This window comes from Suillus clintonianus (genome assembly GCF_016758775.1).
Source record: "Suillus clintonianus strain FC179 chromosome Unknown DEU56scaffold_8, whole genome shotgun sequence".
In the NCBI taxonomy this organism is placed as follows: Eukaryota; Fungi; Basidiomycota; class Agaricomycetes; order Boletales; family Suillaceae; genus Suillus; species Suillus clintonianus.
In genome coordinates, this window is record NW_024539232.1 from 708,529 (window position 1) to 725,768 (window position 17,240).

The following is a 17,240-nucleotide window of genomic DNA, read 5'->3' on the forward strand; positions in this document are numbered from 1 at the left end:
TCTAGAGTGCTCTGGAACGCTCTAGTCAGAATGGTTTCACTGATGCACCTTCGGTCCGGCAATACGTCACAACACGCTTGACTCCGGCCATTGAAATCGTCCTCCGAGTCCAGCTAAAATTACAAGGTTACGTTGGATAAATTATCAATCGGCCAAATGCAGCCAATAAAAATTACAGGTAAACACGCATGCAGCTCACGATAGCAAAATAGCAATAAAAAGCTCCACTATTCATCGTATTGAGTGAGCTGTAGGTCTGTGAGTACTTGATCCAGCATATATTTGGATGCCAGAACTTACATCCAAGGTCAGCGTGCGGGAGCTATTTACATCTTGATCACGGTATATTCCAACAAGAGAATTACCACGCTCGTACAATGAACCCTTCAAGCTGATGACGATGAACTGGAAGGAGTCAGACGCCTGGCTTCGGATGTAGTTGGCGATCTTGGCAACGTTGGTATTGTCCAGAGCAGCATCTACTTCATCAAGAACAAAGAACGGTGCAGGTTGATAACTTGAGTCATAGTGAGATCGAAGGTCTTAGGAAAAGAAGACGAAAAAGACCAAACCTGTGTATAGCGAAAAGGAGAGCCAGAGCGGCCACGGTCTTCTCCCCGCCCGAGAGTTGTTCCATGTCGCGGAATCGCTTCATCGGGGGCATGGCATGGTATTTGATGCCGGCATTGTAAGGTTCCTGTGATCAATAAGCGTAAAAATTGCCTGGACTGACAAGCCGTTTCAAAAACTCACCTCACTGTCCTCCAAACTAAGGTATGCGACGCCTCCCATCGGCGACGCCTTCCCCTTAGTGAGGTCTTTATAGACCTGATCGATACAATCTGAAATGTGGTTGTACGCCTTGTTGAATAACTCGCATCTGGTTGCTGGGATGAGTATAACGCTCAAAGTACGATTTGATACTGTCCGCTCACCTTTGTCGCTTGACGTCGTTGAACTGATCGCGCGCATTTTTCGAGTCTTTCCGTGCTTTATCAGCTTCTTTCTCTGTGTCTGCAAGCTTGGCCTCGACGTCGTCTAGCCTGTCCAACAATCACTATCAACTCATTGCAAAGTAGGGGTTGACATACTTTTCTATAGCCTTCAGGTTGGGAGCCATTCGCTCGATCTCTCCGTTGAGTTTCGTAATTTGTGCATCGAACTCAGCAGTAGTCTCGGGAGAATTGTCCTATAATCAAAGTAAGCGCGATTCTCTTCCGTAAAAGCTCACGTACCGCACGCTCCTCCTCAGTCAGAGAGTCAAAGTCAACTTCAATCCCATAATCATGGACTTGTCGTGGTCGTTGGGTACCATCATCATCATCAACGTCCATCGCTACCTCCTCTCGAAGGTTCTAAGCGGAAATTGACATTAATGCGTGAATAACATTTCAAATGAACGGCCTCACCTCTTCCATTGGAACGTTCTTCAAATTTCCTTCCAGCAGAGATAGCTTGATGTCCTCAAGCCTGCATTTCCTGTAGGTTGCCGATCGTTCTAATGCCAGCTTCTCGATCTCGTCGTTCTGAGAGTGTATCAATGAATCATAAGCGGCCGAACGCATCTGAGCAAATAATCGGCGTACCTTCAGACCAATCTCCTTGAGAGCCTGGTCAAGTATCTTAGCAGCCTTAGCATGTGTCTTTTTCGCATGGTCGACATGCTTGTTCCTCTCCTCGAGCACGTCATTAAGGCCTTGCAGCGTTTCTCGAAGCTGTGCGATGCCCTCCTGCGCTTCCGTGATCTCAACCTGAATAGTCCGTTTCTTTTCTTCCAGCTCCGCTACTTTCCGTTGCTCATCTTCAGCCGCGCTCCGCAGCGTCGCCAGACGCGATTGTGTCAGCTTCAACTGCTCCTCTTCAAACTGAGACCTGCACGCACACGTCAGTCCCGTCCCTCAGCCTCAAAACTGCGAAAAAGAAAACTCACTGGTGCGTCAGCCTCGCAACCTGCTGATCGAATCTAAGTCGCGCCTGACTTTCCTCCTCGGCGACTTTCAACTGACGCTCCTCGTACTCCCGAACATTCTCGACACCGATCTGGGAGCAAAACGAGGCAAAAATACCGTCTTCAGCCGAGTCGATCACAGATTGGAGTTTTGCAATTTGCGAGGAGAGTTTCGAGTGTGAGGCTTGAGCCTGAGATTCCAGTCAGAAACACCTCTAGGTCTACTACATAGTCGCGCGTACCTTTTTGAGCTCGGGAGAGAGCTTCTTGAGCTCCCGCTCGGCGTGCTTTAGCTCCTCTTTGATGCCGGTGTACCGGGATCTGCAGGCACTCTAGATATTGCCGATGGAACGATAAGACTGCTGCAAAGCCACCGACAACCATTCCAATAACGCACCAGATCGTCTCTTACAACAGTTATAGCACTCTCTAGTCGCGTGATTTCAGCGATAACGTTCTCGTCCGCCTTGCCTCTTGGTTTCGAGCGATTCAGTTCCTGAAGCTGCGCCACGAGATTGTCACGGAGACGGGTAAGGCCTACAGATAAGTGAGTGCTGGGCGGGCACCATGGTACATGAACTGCTTACCTTGCACGTCCTTCTCCTCCCACTTCTTTCCTCCCCCGTGTGTACTGCGCCCACCAGTAATAAGACCACTTTTGTGGATGACAGTGCCCTCTAATGTAACAGCTGCCAAAATCTCAGCAGGGCATTCCGACTCCCGCAAACGAAAATTAACCCACCTTTCACCTCCTGCCCGCGCTCCCAACACACATACCTCGCTACGTCCATCGTATCACACACAAGTGCATTCCCGCATGCATGGAGCATTGCGCGCTCCACGGCTGACTCATATTGGATCACGTCGACCGCGAGACGCGCGCCTCTGGCGAATGAGCGGAACTTGTCATTGATTGGCTTCGTGCTGATCGTGTCAAGGGGAAGAAAAGTAGCTTGGCCGGCGCGCTGGGTGCGCATATACTACAATATTTTGAAATTGGTTTAGATGAACAATGACAGAGGGCAAAGAAGCGCACGTCGATGCATTCGATAGCAGTTTTTTCTTCGTCCACGACGACAGCATCAATATTACGCCCAAGGATAACAGAAACAGCGGTCTCGTACTTGCGCTGTGTGGGTTTGCAGAGGTCGACCACGCGCCCGCGGACGCCTGTCATATTGTGAGTGGTGCCTTTCTGGGACAAGGGCAGCAGCATTTACCTGGGAAGATGCGCTGCAAACTGGCGAGCGTTTCCTTGAGTTTTGCCTCGCGCTCGGATTCGTTCCTGTCGACGCCTGCTTGGAGCAAGCGCTGATAGACATCTGCGAGCTTTTCGTTCGTCTCGGTCTCAAGACGGCTGCGGGATAACAATGAAATAATGCGTAATAAGCGCTTGGAGAAGAAAGAAATACCTTATCCTCGTCCGCTCACTCTGCTGGTTTTCGTACTCTTGCTTTGAGCGCGCATGATCGCCCTGGAGGGAAGCGAGCTTTTGCTCCAGCTTTATGAATATAATAATCAGCTAGGATACACTGAACTCGGAAAGACGCTTACCTCGGACTTGTTGGCTTGCTGGGTTTCCTCGTCGCCACGCAGTCTTTCCGAGCTACGTTCCAACTCTTCATGTTTGGCTCTCACTTGTGTAAGTGTCCGGGAGGCAGTCTTCTCGTCTCGGCTGAGCGTCTCTAGAGCTTGACGCTCAGAAACTGCAAGGACGCTAGCAGATGCTTTTCTGTTTATAGCGTTAACACTACGAAACATATGCTAACGTCGGGACTCACAGTGAGCGATATTCGGCTAGACTGTTTTCGCTGAGGGAAGTATTCTGTTGAGATGCACGTCTGTGGGCCTCTGCATACAAAAAGTAGAAGCCAAAGAATACGATGAGTCTACAGATGGCTCACCTGCTGCCTCGTCTGCTGCCTGCCTAGCATTGACAAGGTCACGCGTGAGTGAGTGGAGCTTAGCCTGCTGACGTTCAGCATCATTACCAACTTGTTCCTGCATCTTCTGGGAATTTTGCAGCTTTCGGGATGAGTGCTTGATCTGGGCGTCCACCTCCACTAGCTCAGGTTCCTGCTACCCGTTAAAGTTGGTTAAGCGTTGAATAGAAAAATCAGCCGACCTTGGCTTCCAATGCCTTTTCGGCCTTCTTGACTTTCTTATCCTCTCGTACGACTGCTGTGCGGGCCCTTGCTTGCTCTGCACGTGCATCCTCAAGAGACTTCTCGTGTTCTCCATGTTCTGTACGGAGGCCAGCGAGGGCTTTAGATTTTGTTTGAATGTCGCGGGCATTCGCTTCGAGTGCCTCTTCGATGTGGAAAAGCTTGTAAAGAATACGTTTCAGGATAAGATCATCCTGGGAACGCATAAGCATTTTATTGAAACGAATGGTAAAACACGGGCGCACTTTTTGATCACACAAGCTCTCAAATCGTTCTGCCTCGCCCTTTTGTTCCTTATACTGTTTTATTTCGCCTGCGATGCCTCTCCTCTTCGTGAAGTTGAAGGTTGCGTTCTCTGTTGCGCGTTCTTGGGCTTCCTTCGCTTTCTCATATTCCTGTGAAAGCTCAAGAGAACCTGAAATCTGTTCTATGAGGCGGGAAAGCTCTCTTGGGGACTGAGACGCAACAGCTTCGACATCACCCTGGAAGACGAGGAAGTTCTTGGCTTTGACGAGGATGTTGTGGGATGTCAGGGCGGCATTGTACGCGGTGTAGGTGACAACTTTGTTGTTGAGACGGTATTCAGACGCTCCAGTGGTTGATATTCTGCATGACAAATAAACATAATTAGAAGTCCCAGGTAAGTGAGACTAGGTAGCACACACGTTCGTTGGAATAACCATTCCTTTCTCTTTTCATCCTGGAACACTGCAAGCACCCATGCTTTCTTCGCAGTCCCTTCACCCTCACCCTCGCCATCGCTATTATCATCGTCCTCCTGATCTTGTGTGGCCTCAGAACCATCCAAGGGGCCTTTAGCGAGCCGGCGCCCGCGGTAGACAAGATCTTTCAGTTGGCTACTGCGCAGCTGCGCACTCTTAACACCAAGCACAAAAGAGATTGCATCCATAAGATTTGATTTTCCAGCGCCATTAGGGCCGATAACGGAGGTGAAATTCTTGAAGGGTCCGATGACTTGGTGGCCCCTGGAAAGGAATGAGTAGAGCCGGTGATTAGATATATGTATTAGTTTTTGGCAGGGTATTATATGAGCGTACCGATACGACTTGAAATCGCTCACTTCTATGCGGATGAGAGGCATCTTGACCAAGCCAACTCAAAATATTGGTCTTACTGGCAGTTGCTTACCCTAAGTCGAGTCTAAGTGGCACTGACGCGACTCTGTCACAAACACGCCTGTCACATGCAACACATGTGACACGTTCAAAACACATTCGGCCCGCTGCGTCCGCCGTCGACGTATATACGGACAGAATACATGCGGTGTCGGATATTCCTAAGGACCTCTCCTAGCAGTGAGTCCTCAGCCACTCTGGCGGAGTCTGAGATATAGTGGTAGGCATGAACCAAGGCTGGAAAGTAATAAACGCGTTCGACTACCAGGGCACAATACTTACATGGCATAACAGAGCTCGAAAACCAGTTCGATGGTGAATCTAAGGATAAAAGTTGAGGAAAGAAGATCATAGCGAGACTAAGACTTCTTGATGCGATTCTGAACGGTGAAATTGGGAAACACGTAGAGAGAACCTTTTGGACAAACGCATCAGGAAAACAACAACTTACTTATATCACTTTTTTTGTCACTTATTTAATGAAAAGCGAATGATAAGTCATTTGAGAGAAAAGCGTGAGCGACTTAAAAAAGCCCACTCCATTTCTGGATTTTCGCTTTTTTCACACTTATTTCACTTAAAAAAGGAGAAAAAGCAGCACAAGCCTGTCATTGAAAAGGGCCCCGGCATACAATAAAGCAAAATAAGTGTAAATTAAGGATGGAAATCTACTGTACTAGGATAGCAGCAATGGTATAGTAACGACTCATAGATAAATCCTGCAGCAGCGCTAGATGTCAGCGAGATTTTGAGCAAAAGAGATGGAGTTTGTTACCTTGGAGTTCTCGAGGGAGGTGCCTTTGTTAGCGTCTAAGATGACGCCAGAGGTGTAGGTCATGCGTGGGCCGAGGAACTTGTGATGTGTGAGGAGGAGACAATATGGGTTGAAGGGGCGAGGAAGATGGCTCATTGGATGTATTCATTCTACAAATGAAAAAAAGTTAGTCCTGCACGTCACTCGCTGTAAGCATCAGAAATGCTTACCCAATGCGAAGTGTCCATGTGACGGTACATGGTTGTTACTTCGTTGACAAAAGCAACAGAATGCGAGTGCCCCTGCAGACAGTTCACTGTTGCCGTCGGCAGCAGCACGAGCGCGAGGATGAGGATCGGAGGGAGGGAGTCGATGTGGACTTGTTGGGTTGCGTCGAGGGTTGCCCCTGGGCGTGTTACGGAGGTGACTTGCACGGATTGAGGTATAGAGATGTGCGTGAGGGCATCTTTGATTGTGTGGATTGTGTCGCGCTGTGTCAACAATGTGGTTAGTGGCGGGCTTGGTATTTGAGGAAATGACGAACTTGGATGTCTAACCGCAGACTACGCCAGTCTTCGAAAACGACAGAGTCTTTTTGATGCGGTACACGGAGAGTGGAGCGGAATTTGCCGCCGAAGATGCGTGTTATGGGGGAGTCGGTTGTCTTTGTCTGAGGATTGGTGAGTATGGAATTGGATTGAGGAAGGGGGGAACTTACGGAGCGTGTCAGGACGGTGCGGTTACACTTGCCCACCTCGAGCCAGCCCTCTTCTTGCACGTTGTTTGCTGGGGCGTTGTTGTTCTGCTGAGCTGGAGCCTGGTTGGGGTTGGTGAGTGATGAGGAGAGCGTTAAAGTCCACTCACACACAGTACTAGACAATGATACCGATAACTGAAGGAACGAAGTCACAGCCAAACGAACAACACCATGGTGGAGGACCTGAGCAGTCTGCTTGGTCTGCTTGTAATTTGCTAAGGTAAAATTTAACCAGACACGTCAACACGTCACATGTGTGATGGACGTGTCACATTCGCCTCAAGCACCGATCAAGACGATGTGTCAACAACACCGCATGCGACCTTCTGCAGCAATATATTTCCCTGCTCGTATGAATCTGCTGGAGGCCTTACAGTTCAACCATCAACACCTCAACTGTAACGAATTACGAGTTCGACAAACGACGACTACAACACTGCGCCAATGAAAGGGTTTGTCCACGAGGTTCTTCGTCGCTCTTGTGCATCAGGCAGCGTTCTGCAGACAGCGCTTTGTTACCTGGAAGCTATCCGCACCAAGGTCCCAGAGCTGGTCACGCAGGAGAAGGTGCATCCTGGGTCTACTTGCGAAAAGGAATCGGTTGAACACATCGTTCAAGGTGAGGTCAGCGCTTTTAGCGCTGGCCTTGATGGACCTACCTCTTCCACGGAAACGTCGACATGCAATGGCCAACGTTCGAACCGCGACTCGGATTAACGGCGAGGAGCACGGGTGACTTAGTACTACTAGAGTACTACTACCTTTTATTACTTATTGCGTAAATACAACTTTTCTCGCTTTTTTTGGTGGTCTGGACTTGTGAGCTTAAGTGTGTCTTAATGTGCTTTTGCAAAAGTCAATTAAGTCGGAAAAGCAGTGTTTTCAGTTGGATTTATTAATAAAAAGTAACATAAGCGGGAAAAAGGGACCAGTGGTTTTCCTGATGCGGTAGCGGGCGATCACTGAGAGGAATTGATTTCAATGGCTATACAAGAAGTACATGCGAACTTATAAGTCGCAGTCCTCGAAGTCCTCGATGCTGCGGGCGTTCAACGCTAATCACAGAGCTTTCCTCACAGCGGCGCGACAAGACGTCACACTGCATGGTCTGCAGGTGATATATCAGACAGAGAAATCACGAGGGCTTCAGAGCCGCCATGTACGCCCCGTTCAATATGCCAGAGATAGAGATGAATGGGCGTGGCGAAGATAGCAAGTAAAGACCTGAAACCTGTAAGTGTGTTTGTTGGTGTCGTTAGTAGGAGGTTGCAGCAGAATTCGGAGGCGCATGCTCTTCACAGGACTGGTATGCGTACTGGGTGTGTGGAAGATCTGGTGAGAATACGGAACTCACAAAAAGGGTGGAAAGCATGGCTACGAGTATTGTTATATTGTTCCAGAGCGCATACGTTCTGAAGACAAAAAATCCTAAATGAATTGGATCAGAAGCACGTATATGTCGCGGGGGAGGAGAGATACGTTCAGAGCAAGTGATTGATACATACCTGTGAATGGAAATAGTAGCGCTCAACAAGGACGTCCGTGCAGCATGTACTGTGCATGCACATGAGGAAATACCCATTAATATCCGACATATCTAGCGAAGTTAGGCAGTAAGCATCGTTAGTCAGTAGATAAGGCCGCTGCATGTTTATATACATCGAGATTCTCCTTCGGGGTGAAGATCACTAAAGCACAACATGTCATTCATTGCCGGGGGGGATTTGTGCTAGGAATGAACGCACTATATTGGTAAGTAATGATGAGGAACATTAGGACGTATTTTGCGGCGATAAAAAAGCCTTCACCTTGGTCTAGCGCGACGGAAGCAGGAATGTCCACTGTGAACAACACATTATCAATATCAAAACAAAGGCGTACCACGGCACAGGTGGAATAAGTCTTTGGGATGACCTTCGAATCCTGTTCCGCAATAGCATACGCCCTGTTCGGTGTTGCGGGCCCGCTCTTGCGCGCATCCCCTGAAAAATAGAGATTGGTAACTAGTTCGTTGGTCGAGGAGTTCACACTGAATAAAAACCTCGCCCGATGATTCAGGCGCAGGTTCGAATTTCGGGTGGAGTATTGCGTACCGTAGCCGCCGGATCCTGCATTTAACCTTGAAGCGGGAAGGTTCTAAACGAAGTTGATGTTAGATAATTGCATTGCGGTCCGCCAAGCAAAATACCAGCACCTGATGGTGGGGTATGGATGTATCCCTTTGGCCTATAGGCCTAAAATAGGGATACATCGCCTGACATAGTTGTCCGCTCAGTGATACATCCGTGTAGCTTAAGTATCCTTGTGTCTAATATAGCAAGCAGTCACCAAGCAGTCACATCGAACGAATCTAGCTGCCGTTCGGATCAAACAAGTTTTATTTCACATCAAGGTACAGGAGCAAAGTCGTGCTAATTAGTCTAAGTCATCGAGATCTCCATGCGGGGGTGCATCAATAGAAGGACCTTCTTCTGCCGGTGCATTAGCCTCTGTATCGTCCAGATTTTCGCTTACCAAAGCGGTCACATGGTGCCACGATGCCCTGAATTTTGCAGACAGGGATCGACGGATGGCAGCCTGGCGTTTTGCGTACGCCACCAAGCCCTCGTTGTCCTCAGACTGCTCAGCCACACGCAGTGTGACCCGTGCTTCCCACCACTTAGCCTGCCAATCGAGAAACTCCAAGACGCGCCGCATCTCCTCCAAGAGCAGTTGGATTTCTTCAAACCACCGGTTGCGTCTGGCCCTCGTTTTGCACCACTCAATGTGTAGCGCTAGACGTGCGGTAAGCGATAAAAATAGAAGTAATCACTGATGACCTACAATCCTGAAACCTGTCACCGTTGTCCGAAGGAATTCCGTGTACATGCCAAATCCATGACATGATCGCTGTGCCTTGAGTGCGACCTCCAAGGTCCCCCATTGGCCGAAGGTCAGACTTCCTCAATGGCTGCAATTTGTGCTCCCAGCCTACATGGCCTAGTTGCCTTGACAGATGAGTGAGAGCTCGCCGAGCACAAGAATACTTCTCATGACTAAGAATGAGCCGATCCTCAACCGCTTGAATGGTCTTTTGGGCACGAGTGTTAAGACTTTGTCCGCGAATTTGTTGTGCCTTGAAGCGTAGAAGCTGGTGGCGGAGACGGATGTGAGAGCGGCATTCTTCGAGCGCATCGTTAGCCTGCGCCAAGCGTAACGACCACTCAACCTCGAGCAATTTTGTGTCGCACGTTGTCAGATTACAGATGGAAGATGGAAGAAATAGTGGGATATCCTCGGCTTTGATAGAGTTGAGTTTGGCTTTTGGACAGCCGGTGGTTTCATCAACGGTGCCCTCGTCAGACAGAGAGAGACCAGTGGCATGGAAGTGAGCGACGGAGGGCATGTACAGGACCTGTATGTCAATCCATGAATCAATGCGGCGTTGGAGAGCATTTCTGCGCATCAGAATCTTCGTTTGCTGATTGTTGGTTGAATGTTGGGTGAGACCTGCATTATCTACCCGTAAACGTCGTCTACAAAGGAATAAGTAGGAAGTATATAGCAGTCAATCTATCACTTACTGCGCATTCTCAAGGTCCAAGCCTGTGCTAATGAGGATACTAGGCGTCACCTCTGAATGGAGGGAAATTGACGATCCTTCTTCCAAATCTTTTGCGTCTTGTTGAATGAGCGCTAAACGAACAGCGGCTTGGGTCATTTCTGGTATTTCAGTCAGTCATCAATCACACTCTAAAATTTTGAACTTACCTTGACTTTGACTGTTGAAGGGGTTGGGTTTCGTATGATCGCTCTCCCAAGCGACGACTTCTTCAGTCCATGCCACGAGTGACACAGCGCCCAACTCTGACTCTTTGATGGATCCCTCCAAGTCCGCCAAGGCATGGCGATGGTCCCGTTCAGCATGTGTAGCATCTGTTATTTTACGTAGTAGTGTTCGACCTTGTAAAGTAATCAATTCGCTGGATAAACATTTAAAACTCAAGACTTACCAAGACCTGTCACTTTTTTCCAATTCCAGTCCCCAAAATGGTCGTCTAAGACATCTCGACGTGTACCAGGTGCCATCTCCTTTGTGCTTGCAGCAACACGGTTTATGTCAGCCCAACCGCGCTCCGGCGCTTCTCCATCAGTCCGTCCAACGTAAGGAGACCAATTGAATGAAAAAGTCGTCTGACAGGCGGCAATGTGTGCTGCGAGATGGAATTTTGGAACGAAAAACCTGTATTGTTGAGTGCTACTGGGATGAAGCCGTAAGGGAAGAGCAGTCGACACACGATGCCAAAGCTTTTTGTGCCACTGACATGCGATATCGTAGGAGAAATTGACAGATGGGATTGATGAAAAGCGTGAAAGTGCGGAGAAGACTATATAATCCATATTCAAGTATCTGCCAAAATCAAATCAAAACCCGATAATGTTCTGCCAGTGACATGAGTACTCACTTTTCCCCTTTCTGAAGATCCCCGACACCATTTGCTAACCGCATGTCATGCCTAGCGCAAACCACAGTGCCGACACCCGTTGCTGCGAGTCCCTTGGAAGATTTCGTGTCCGCCATATTGACCGCGTTATGGCTAACACAATTACTTTTCTAAGGCATTTAAATCAGCAATGGCTGTAAGCAATAATCATTCAACTCACCTCTTGTGCTAGACTTGCATTTTCTCGAAGGTACGCCTTGTAGTTACTTTCTTTGACGAAGTAACCCCACCCCTGGCTCAATCCAGGGTCCCTGTCATCGCTGGATACCAGTCTGCGTTTCAGACGAAAGTTGGCGTCTATAGCCAAAAAGAGTGAGTAGATCCATCTGTAGAATGTGTTCAGATCACAGCTGAAAATAGGGAGGAGAGACGGTAAAATCTTACCGGTTCCCAGGTGAGACGTCCTCTAATGTCTCAGGCACATTTTTACCAGGGTGAGGGCAAGCGGGGCACAGAACCACAATTTCTCCTTCTTTGGTAGCGCTAACTCCAGCTGGGTCATGCCCACGACCTGCCCGTTTTAGTGCCTTGAGGTTGCGCCACTCCGCCATCATTCGCAAAAAGACAGAATATCGATCCTATGAATTTCAATGATCAGAGGTAAATCAATCAGGATACAGTGTATAGAGTACAAGTCACCTTGATAGGCTTGACGCCTGTGTTGTCACTCCGACGTGCAACGCAGTGGTAAAACTCGAATGCAGATACCTTGGACTCAAACGAGAGCAAGTGGAAGTGTTCGAGAACAGTAAATGTCGCAGCTGTTCGTGGGTCTGTGGATGTTGCTGGGAACCAGCGAGCGCGCAGGATCTGTTTGTAGTGTGAGGATGCATACTCACAATTACAGAAGTCAAGAGCGACTTCATGGATTCCGTGAACATCAATGACGGTAAAATCATCGTCAAAGGCTGGTTTTGGTTTGCGGCAGCGCTGACCAGCGCTGTGACCCAGTTGTATGCGGAGCCCCAGTTGCTTCAAGGTCGTTGGATGGAAATACCCGTCATGCCATTTCTGAATCAATGGCGTTAGTGGAAAGCACTGATATCCATAAAAAAAACATACCTTCAGCCGATGCAGGGGCATGTTCTGGTGGAGGTTCATAACACATGACTGGCAGTATAATGCGACAGAAAAGCAGTCTTCGCAACGAAATACTGCATTCGAATTGCCACAGCTATGGCACGAGTGACATGTGTCACCACGTCCTTCCAAGCGGATGAATTCATCAAGATAAGTTTGACGTTCAGAGATCCAAATACGAATGGGGTCATCCTTCTGAAAAAATCAAGGTCAGCTCTCAGTCTAGATTTTCAACATCCAAGCTTACTCCAACTGTCCGCTGTTGTATTTCTTTTGAACCTGTGATGTTGTAAGGCTCTGTATCAAGGAATGAAGTGTCGTTCTGAGACTCGTTCCAAGGATCCTCAAAGAGGTCAGTGTTGACGCCAAGCTCGAGTTCTGGGGTAGCGCCAGCTGGTGTCCCATCAAGATATGTTGTCCGTAGATTGATCTGCCCAGTGGGATCAACAGCATATATTCTGTGGCGTTGGACGTTGCATGAAGATGCGCCAGTGGGATCTGAAAGCACATGTCGCACTAGGCGAGGTTTTTTGCTGGGACGACCAGCCATCAGTCACGGCACACTCCAACTATCAAGCCAAACGTTGTTGAGCCACCATGAACAGTGAGCTCATTCATGATGTATCCAAGCGGACAGAACCAAACTCAACGATGTATCAAAATGGACAATGAACGCACCTCTCAAATGATCCAACTGCACAACTTCTCGCCGGTCCCTTCGGCACAATCCTGTTATACTCCAACTCCGAGTCTCTGAAAAGGTATGGATCATGAGATATCATTTGAGCTAGAGCTCACGTTGGACTTAACCCAGATGTCAGATTGGCAACCGACGCAAGAGCAACACACGTGGTTGATGCCACGCTTAACCGAATACACACTGCGACTTTCACGCATCAAGGAACCTGTCTTCTGGGCACGGTTGAATGATGAATGGCTGCTGAAATGGCCTGAGCAGGCTTTGCTATGGCCTGAACGTCCAGCTGAGGATGCATTGACTGAAAGTGAAGAGAAGGAACTTTTTGCAGCTGAAAAGGCAAGGAAACAAGTCAGTCAATAGTTCATTCAATGATTGCGGTGGATGATTGACCATCAGATAGGAACTAAGAAGCTGGATGTTGTGGGCGTCAATTCGTCCAAAACGTGCTCGTAAAATGTATGGTTGCTCAGGCTGTTGTGGGACCACTGATGGACGTTGCGTCGAATTTCAATTCCCTGACCTAAACCTATTATGATTGTAAATCGTTACATTACCTATATATCTTGGTCTATGTAGTTTGAAGCAAGGCAATCCACCATGCAAAGACCGTGCACGCTGTGATCCCACATTTAAATTCAAGCTTTGAGTTGAGAATTTTGGTGTTAGCAATATAGCCAGTAAAAGCCCTATAAAAGTCCAACAAGGTATGAACCAAATGTACTACGTGATTCTTAGCCACTTACAACCTTGAATCATGGGTCGGCCCAAACTCTATAACACTCCAGAAGAACGTCAAGAGGCCAAACGGATGCACCGACGGACACACTATGCAAGGTCAATCCACAACACTCGTCTTTTTATTAATATATGTTACTCACTTTCAGCCAGGAACAAAGCTGCAATCAGTGCGAGACTCAAAGTGAAATATCGGGAAAACCAAGAAGCACGAGCTGCCCCAGTCTTCCCCTCAAAAAAGGTTAACGGGTATGTTTTATGTTGATATCTATTCACCCACATATCTCAGAGGTCATTCATAGTGATATCAACCATCATATGATCGATCCTTACGACAATCAGGGCTCACAGCATGTTCACTGCCACCAGAAAACAAAGTCCGCGTGAGTTTTGATCTAATTTCATTCCCTTGCCACGATCGAATATTCAATTATACAGCAACAAAAGGGATCGCTTATCAAGGTACTTAGATGGACCACCTGCACAGGTGATAGATGCTCTAGTACGCAACCACCTCGAGACTGGTGACTTAGATGGGCTTCGAGGGACACTATCTGCGTTAGAGGTGATTGTCGAGGAGTTGCACGATACAGAACAGCATATATTAGGACGCGAGGGCATGAGCCCAAAATTTCTTAAGGCATCTGATGCATCCAAGGAGGCAAAGGAAGTGATTCGTGCTGTGGAAGATGTTTTTTGTTGCGCATTGGTGTCGGGGATGGATCTTCACCAGCGATATGCAGACAAAAAATTTATATTCCAGACGCTCTGGGACACTAAGTAGGTAGTTAATGTAATTGAACAGTAAAAGATTGTACTCGCTATGTGGGTCTGTGCGTGAGATACTGCCACAATAGCAGGCTAAACTTCTTCGAGAGTTTGCTAATTAATTTCCCCCCTCACACGCATATAAGCGCCATAACGGTACGTACGTGAATTGTTTTTCCAGAAGGCGGTACTTGTTGATAACGAATAATGATATAGATTATGGCTCCCCGGAAATGGACTTCTCCTGAACAGGATGAATGGTTAGCTCCTTGGTATGACAAGTACCGCGCAAAGCAAACTGAAAAAAATAAAAACTGGCCGAACTTTTTCGCCGACTTGAACGAGACGTGGTTCATTGCATACCCAGAGCAAAGGCCGGCTAGTTTACCCCCTGTTGGACCATTGACCCAAGATGAGATGCTTGTGATGCATAAGGCTTGTGATGAGCGAAAAGAGGTATGTGTTAATTGTGAACGCTCACTTTGAATTCACAAATGGGACTTAGAAATTAAGAAACCGCTTCAAAAATAGTCTTGGTACAACGAAAGCAGGACGGCAAGCAAAGGCCGATGCTACAGATGTCTTCAAAGTCGTATTGCGGAGTGTCGCCGAATCCGAGAAGCCAACACGTTCCCTTCAGGAAGTGGAGGCATATTCCAAGCTCTATTACCATACGCGTATCAAGGCAACAGCTGACGAAGTACTGAAAGCTGAAGCAGAATTACTGCAAGCAGAAAACAAGACACTTACGAATGGAAAGCGTATCGCCATCGTGAAGCAGCACACAGCAAGCCTCTATAGCGGAGAGACTGATGAGGTTAAGGCGGAGGTACAGAGATACATCGAGAATCAGAAGACTCGGACGCAGAAGGACAATGAGGCGGGAACGTGGAGCGAAGATGATTATGCAAGGTAATAGAATTTACAGCCTATCGACTATGATGTGTATCAGCTTATGAGACCGCATAGAAATATAGAAAAACTTGCCGCTATTGCTAACAAGTTCCTCAAGGGGCTAGCGGAAGCCACTGGGTTCACATTCTCCCTCCTGGCGGGTGGCCCTTCTCCAGAGTCCAGCGGCTCAATTGACGTCTATAGGCATGTGCATTAGTACTTATGAAATAGAGTTAAACACTGACCTCAATCAAAGTTTCCACGTGGGTCACACCAAGTTCGGAAATGACTTCAGCAAGGCATACCCTGAGTTTGAAACAGGTATCATGTCTCCATTCAGAGACCATCTGTATCGAGTATATCGTGAGTTGCATGGCACTGAAAAAACTATTGACTTACTCATTCATAACAGCCGATCTGGTGGATTCAAGGGCACACCTAGGGAGTCCCGCGTCATTGAACGAGGGTCCCACATCGTTGAACGAGCTTGAGGGTCCCGCATCGTTGAACGAGAGTCCTGTGTTGTTGTGGAATGAGATTGAGATAGGAAGGGGTCTGGAGGATGTGTCCCAACGACGATCGGATATATCATCTGATGGCAATCACTCGGCATTAAGCGGAATGAAGGATGCTGACAAATCAGGTCAGACTTTTTCCAATACGTCCGGCAGTACTACTAGTGGTCCAGACACCAACCTGCCGTTTGATTCAGCTCAACAGAGCTCACTTGATTTTTCTGAAAACTTGACTGGCGATTGGAATCTCGACGACACTTTTTGGACCGATCTTGCTGCCAAGGTCGCAGCATTTGAGGTGTCAGGTGGTGACAATCCGGCCTTGCCGCACTTGCCTCCTTACCCACATGCAGAGTCTACATCTTCCCCAACCCCACAATCACCCGATGTTCCAGCGCCGCTGCCGCATATCCCGCACACCATATGTCACACATCCCCTGCTACCTCATCCCATATGGTCCCTGCATCTCCAGAGGTTCCAGTACAGGCTGCGCAGTTCCCACTCCCTGCATCTCCAGAGGTTCCAGTACAGGCTGCGCAGTTCCCGCACCATGATTCTCAGCCAGCGAGTCCTATGGAGCCACGATTACAGCCCTCACCCCCTCCCATTTCCACTTTACCTGGACTCCCTTCCAACACACCAGTCATCGCCAAGACAACAACGCAACCCTTACCGCACCAGTCAAATGCGCTGTCTACCAGTGGTGTTGAACCCTCCCCTGATGGCAACGAACATTGTCATCGCCGTAGGACTGGTCGGGTGTCCATTCCCTCCAAGCGCAATGCTGCCGCTAATAGCATTGGCGAAAATGCACTGACTGTTTCCGGGAAGCATGCCACGGCACGGGAACCTAGTACGTCCAGTCGCAAACAGAAGTAAGGTCCTACTACTTCCATCTGTGTCGCCTGGTTACTTACATTTTCAAACAGGAAACAAAAGGTATGATGTCGCATTACATTTTGCAACTCTTCAGTGGACCAATGGACTCCGCATTTTTTGTTGCCTCATTTTTTGTTGCCTCATTTTTTGTTACCTCTTATCTTTGTATATTCAGCGTAATTAGCTATTGAATAATACAATCATATATATTCCGTCAATTACCAATGCACTGAGTTACTTCACCACTTCAAAAATGCACTGAGTCACTTCGCCACTTCAAACTTCAATGCGAGCGTGCCACGAACACACTGTCACGTGACAATAAGACTTGGGAAGGTTGAATGAACACCGCAGTGGTCCATCTATTATATACTCATTTAATAGTCAAACTCAAGGAGTTACAAAGTAGACGCTAGCTAGTTGT

At 48.0% G+C, this 17,240-nt stretch overlaps 4 protein-coding genes across 4 annotated transcripts; 1 reads left to right on the top strand and 3 right to left on the bottom strand.

Annotated features, from left to right (window-relative positions):
* Positions 1–79: 79 nt before the first annotated feature.
* DEU56DRAFT_977517 (RecF/RecN/SMC) lies at positions 80–5,281 on the bottom strand. The gene is made up of 24 exons (XM_041359654.1): positions 5,172–5,281; positions 4,779–5,099; positions 4,359–4,719; positions 4,074–4,307; positions 3,853–4,024; positions 3,730–3,799; positions 3,503–3,680; positions 3,361–3,449; positions 3,169–3,305; positions 2,985–3,118; positions 2,691–2,928; positions 2,536–2,637; positions 2,346–2,485; positions 2,191–2,280; positions 1,931–2,139; positions 1,587–1,872; positions 1,410–1,526; positions 1,236–1,355; positions 1,092–1,189; positions 936–1,043; positions 754–880; positions 573–697; positions 301–517; positions 80–248 (listed from the first exon to the last, which is right to left on the bottom strand). The coding sequence occupies exons 1-24, from the start codon at positions 5,213–5,215 to the stop codon at positions 228–230; spliced, it is 3,738 nt and encodes a 1,245-aa protein (XP_041213319.1). The 5' UTR covers positions 5,216–5,281; the 3' UTR covers positions 80–227.
* Positions 5,282–5,917: 636 nt separating this feature from the next.
* DEU56DRAFT_908388 (uncharacterized protein) lies at positions 5,918–7,333 on the bottom strand (the record flags this gene model as incomplete). The annotated part of the gene is made up of 6 exons (XM_041356993.1): positions 5,918–5,968; positions 6,025–6,102; positions 6,234–6,494; positions 6,548–6,673; positions 6,722–6,820; positions 7,280–7,333. The coding sequence occupies 6 exons, from the start codon at positions 7,331–7,333 to the stop codon at positions 5,918–5,920; spliced, it is 669 nt and encodes a 222-aa protein (XP_041213320.1).
* Positions 7,334–9,180: 1,847 nt separating this feature from the next.
* Positions 9,181–12,874, bottom strand: DEU56DRAFT_869103 (uncharacterized protein; the record flags this gene model as incomplete). Its single annotated transcript, XM_041355531.1, has 12 exons — positions 9,181–9,249; positions 9,275–9,534; positions 9,584–10,275; positions 10,324–10,462; positions 10,511–10,702; positions 10,753–11,150; positions 11,206–11,354; positions 11,405–11,570; positions 11,629–11,822; positions 11,884–12,255; positions 12,307–12,519; positions 12,572–12,874. The coding sequence occupies 12 exons, from the start codon at positions 12,872–12,874 to the stop codon at positions 9,181–9,183; spliced, it is 3,147 nt and encodes a 1,048-aa protein (XP_041213321.1).
* A 904-nt stretch (positions 12,875–13,778) lies between these two features.
* Positions 13,779–16,816, top strand: DEU56DRAFT_908391 (uncharacterized protein; the record flags this gene model as incomplete). Its single annotated transcript, XM_041356994.1, has 10 exons — positions 13,779–13,858; positions 13,913–14,008; positions 14,062–14,142; positions 14,198–14,539; positions 14,674–14,683; positions 14,744–14,983; positions 15,033–15,439; positions 15,497–15,629; positions 15,700–15,784; positions 15,834–16,816. The coding sequence occupies 10 exons, from the start codon at positions 13,779–13,781 to the stop codon at positions 16,814–16,816; spliced, it is 2,457 nt and encodes an 818-aa protein (XP_041213322.1).
* Positions 16,817–17,240: the final 424 nt, after the last annotated feature.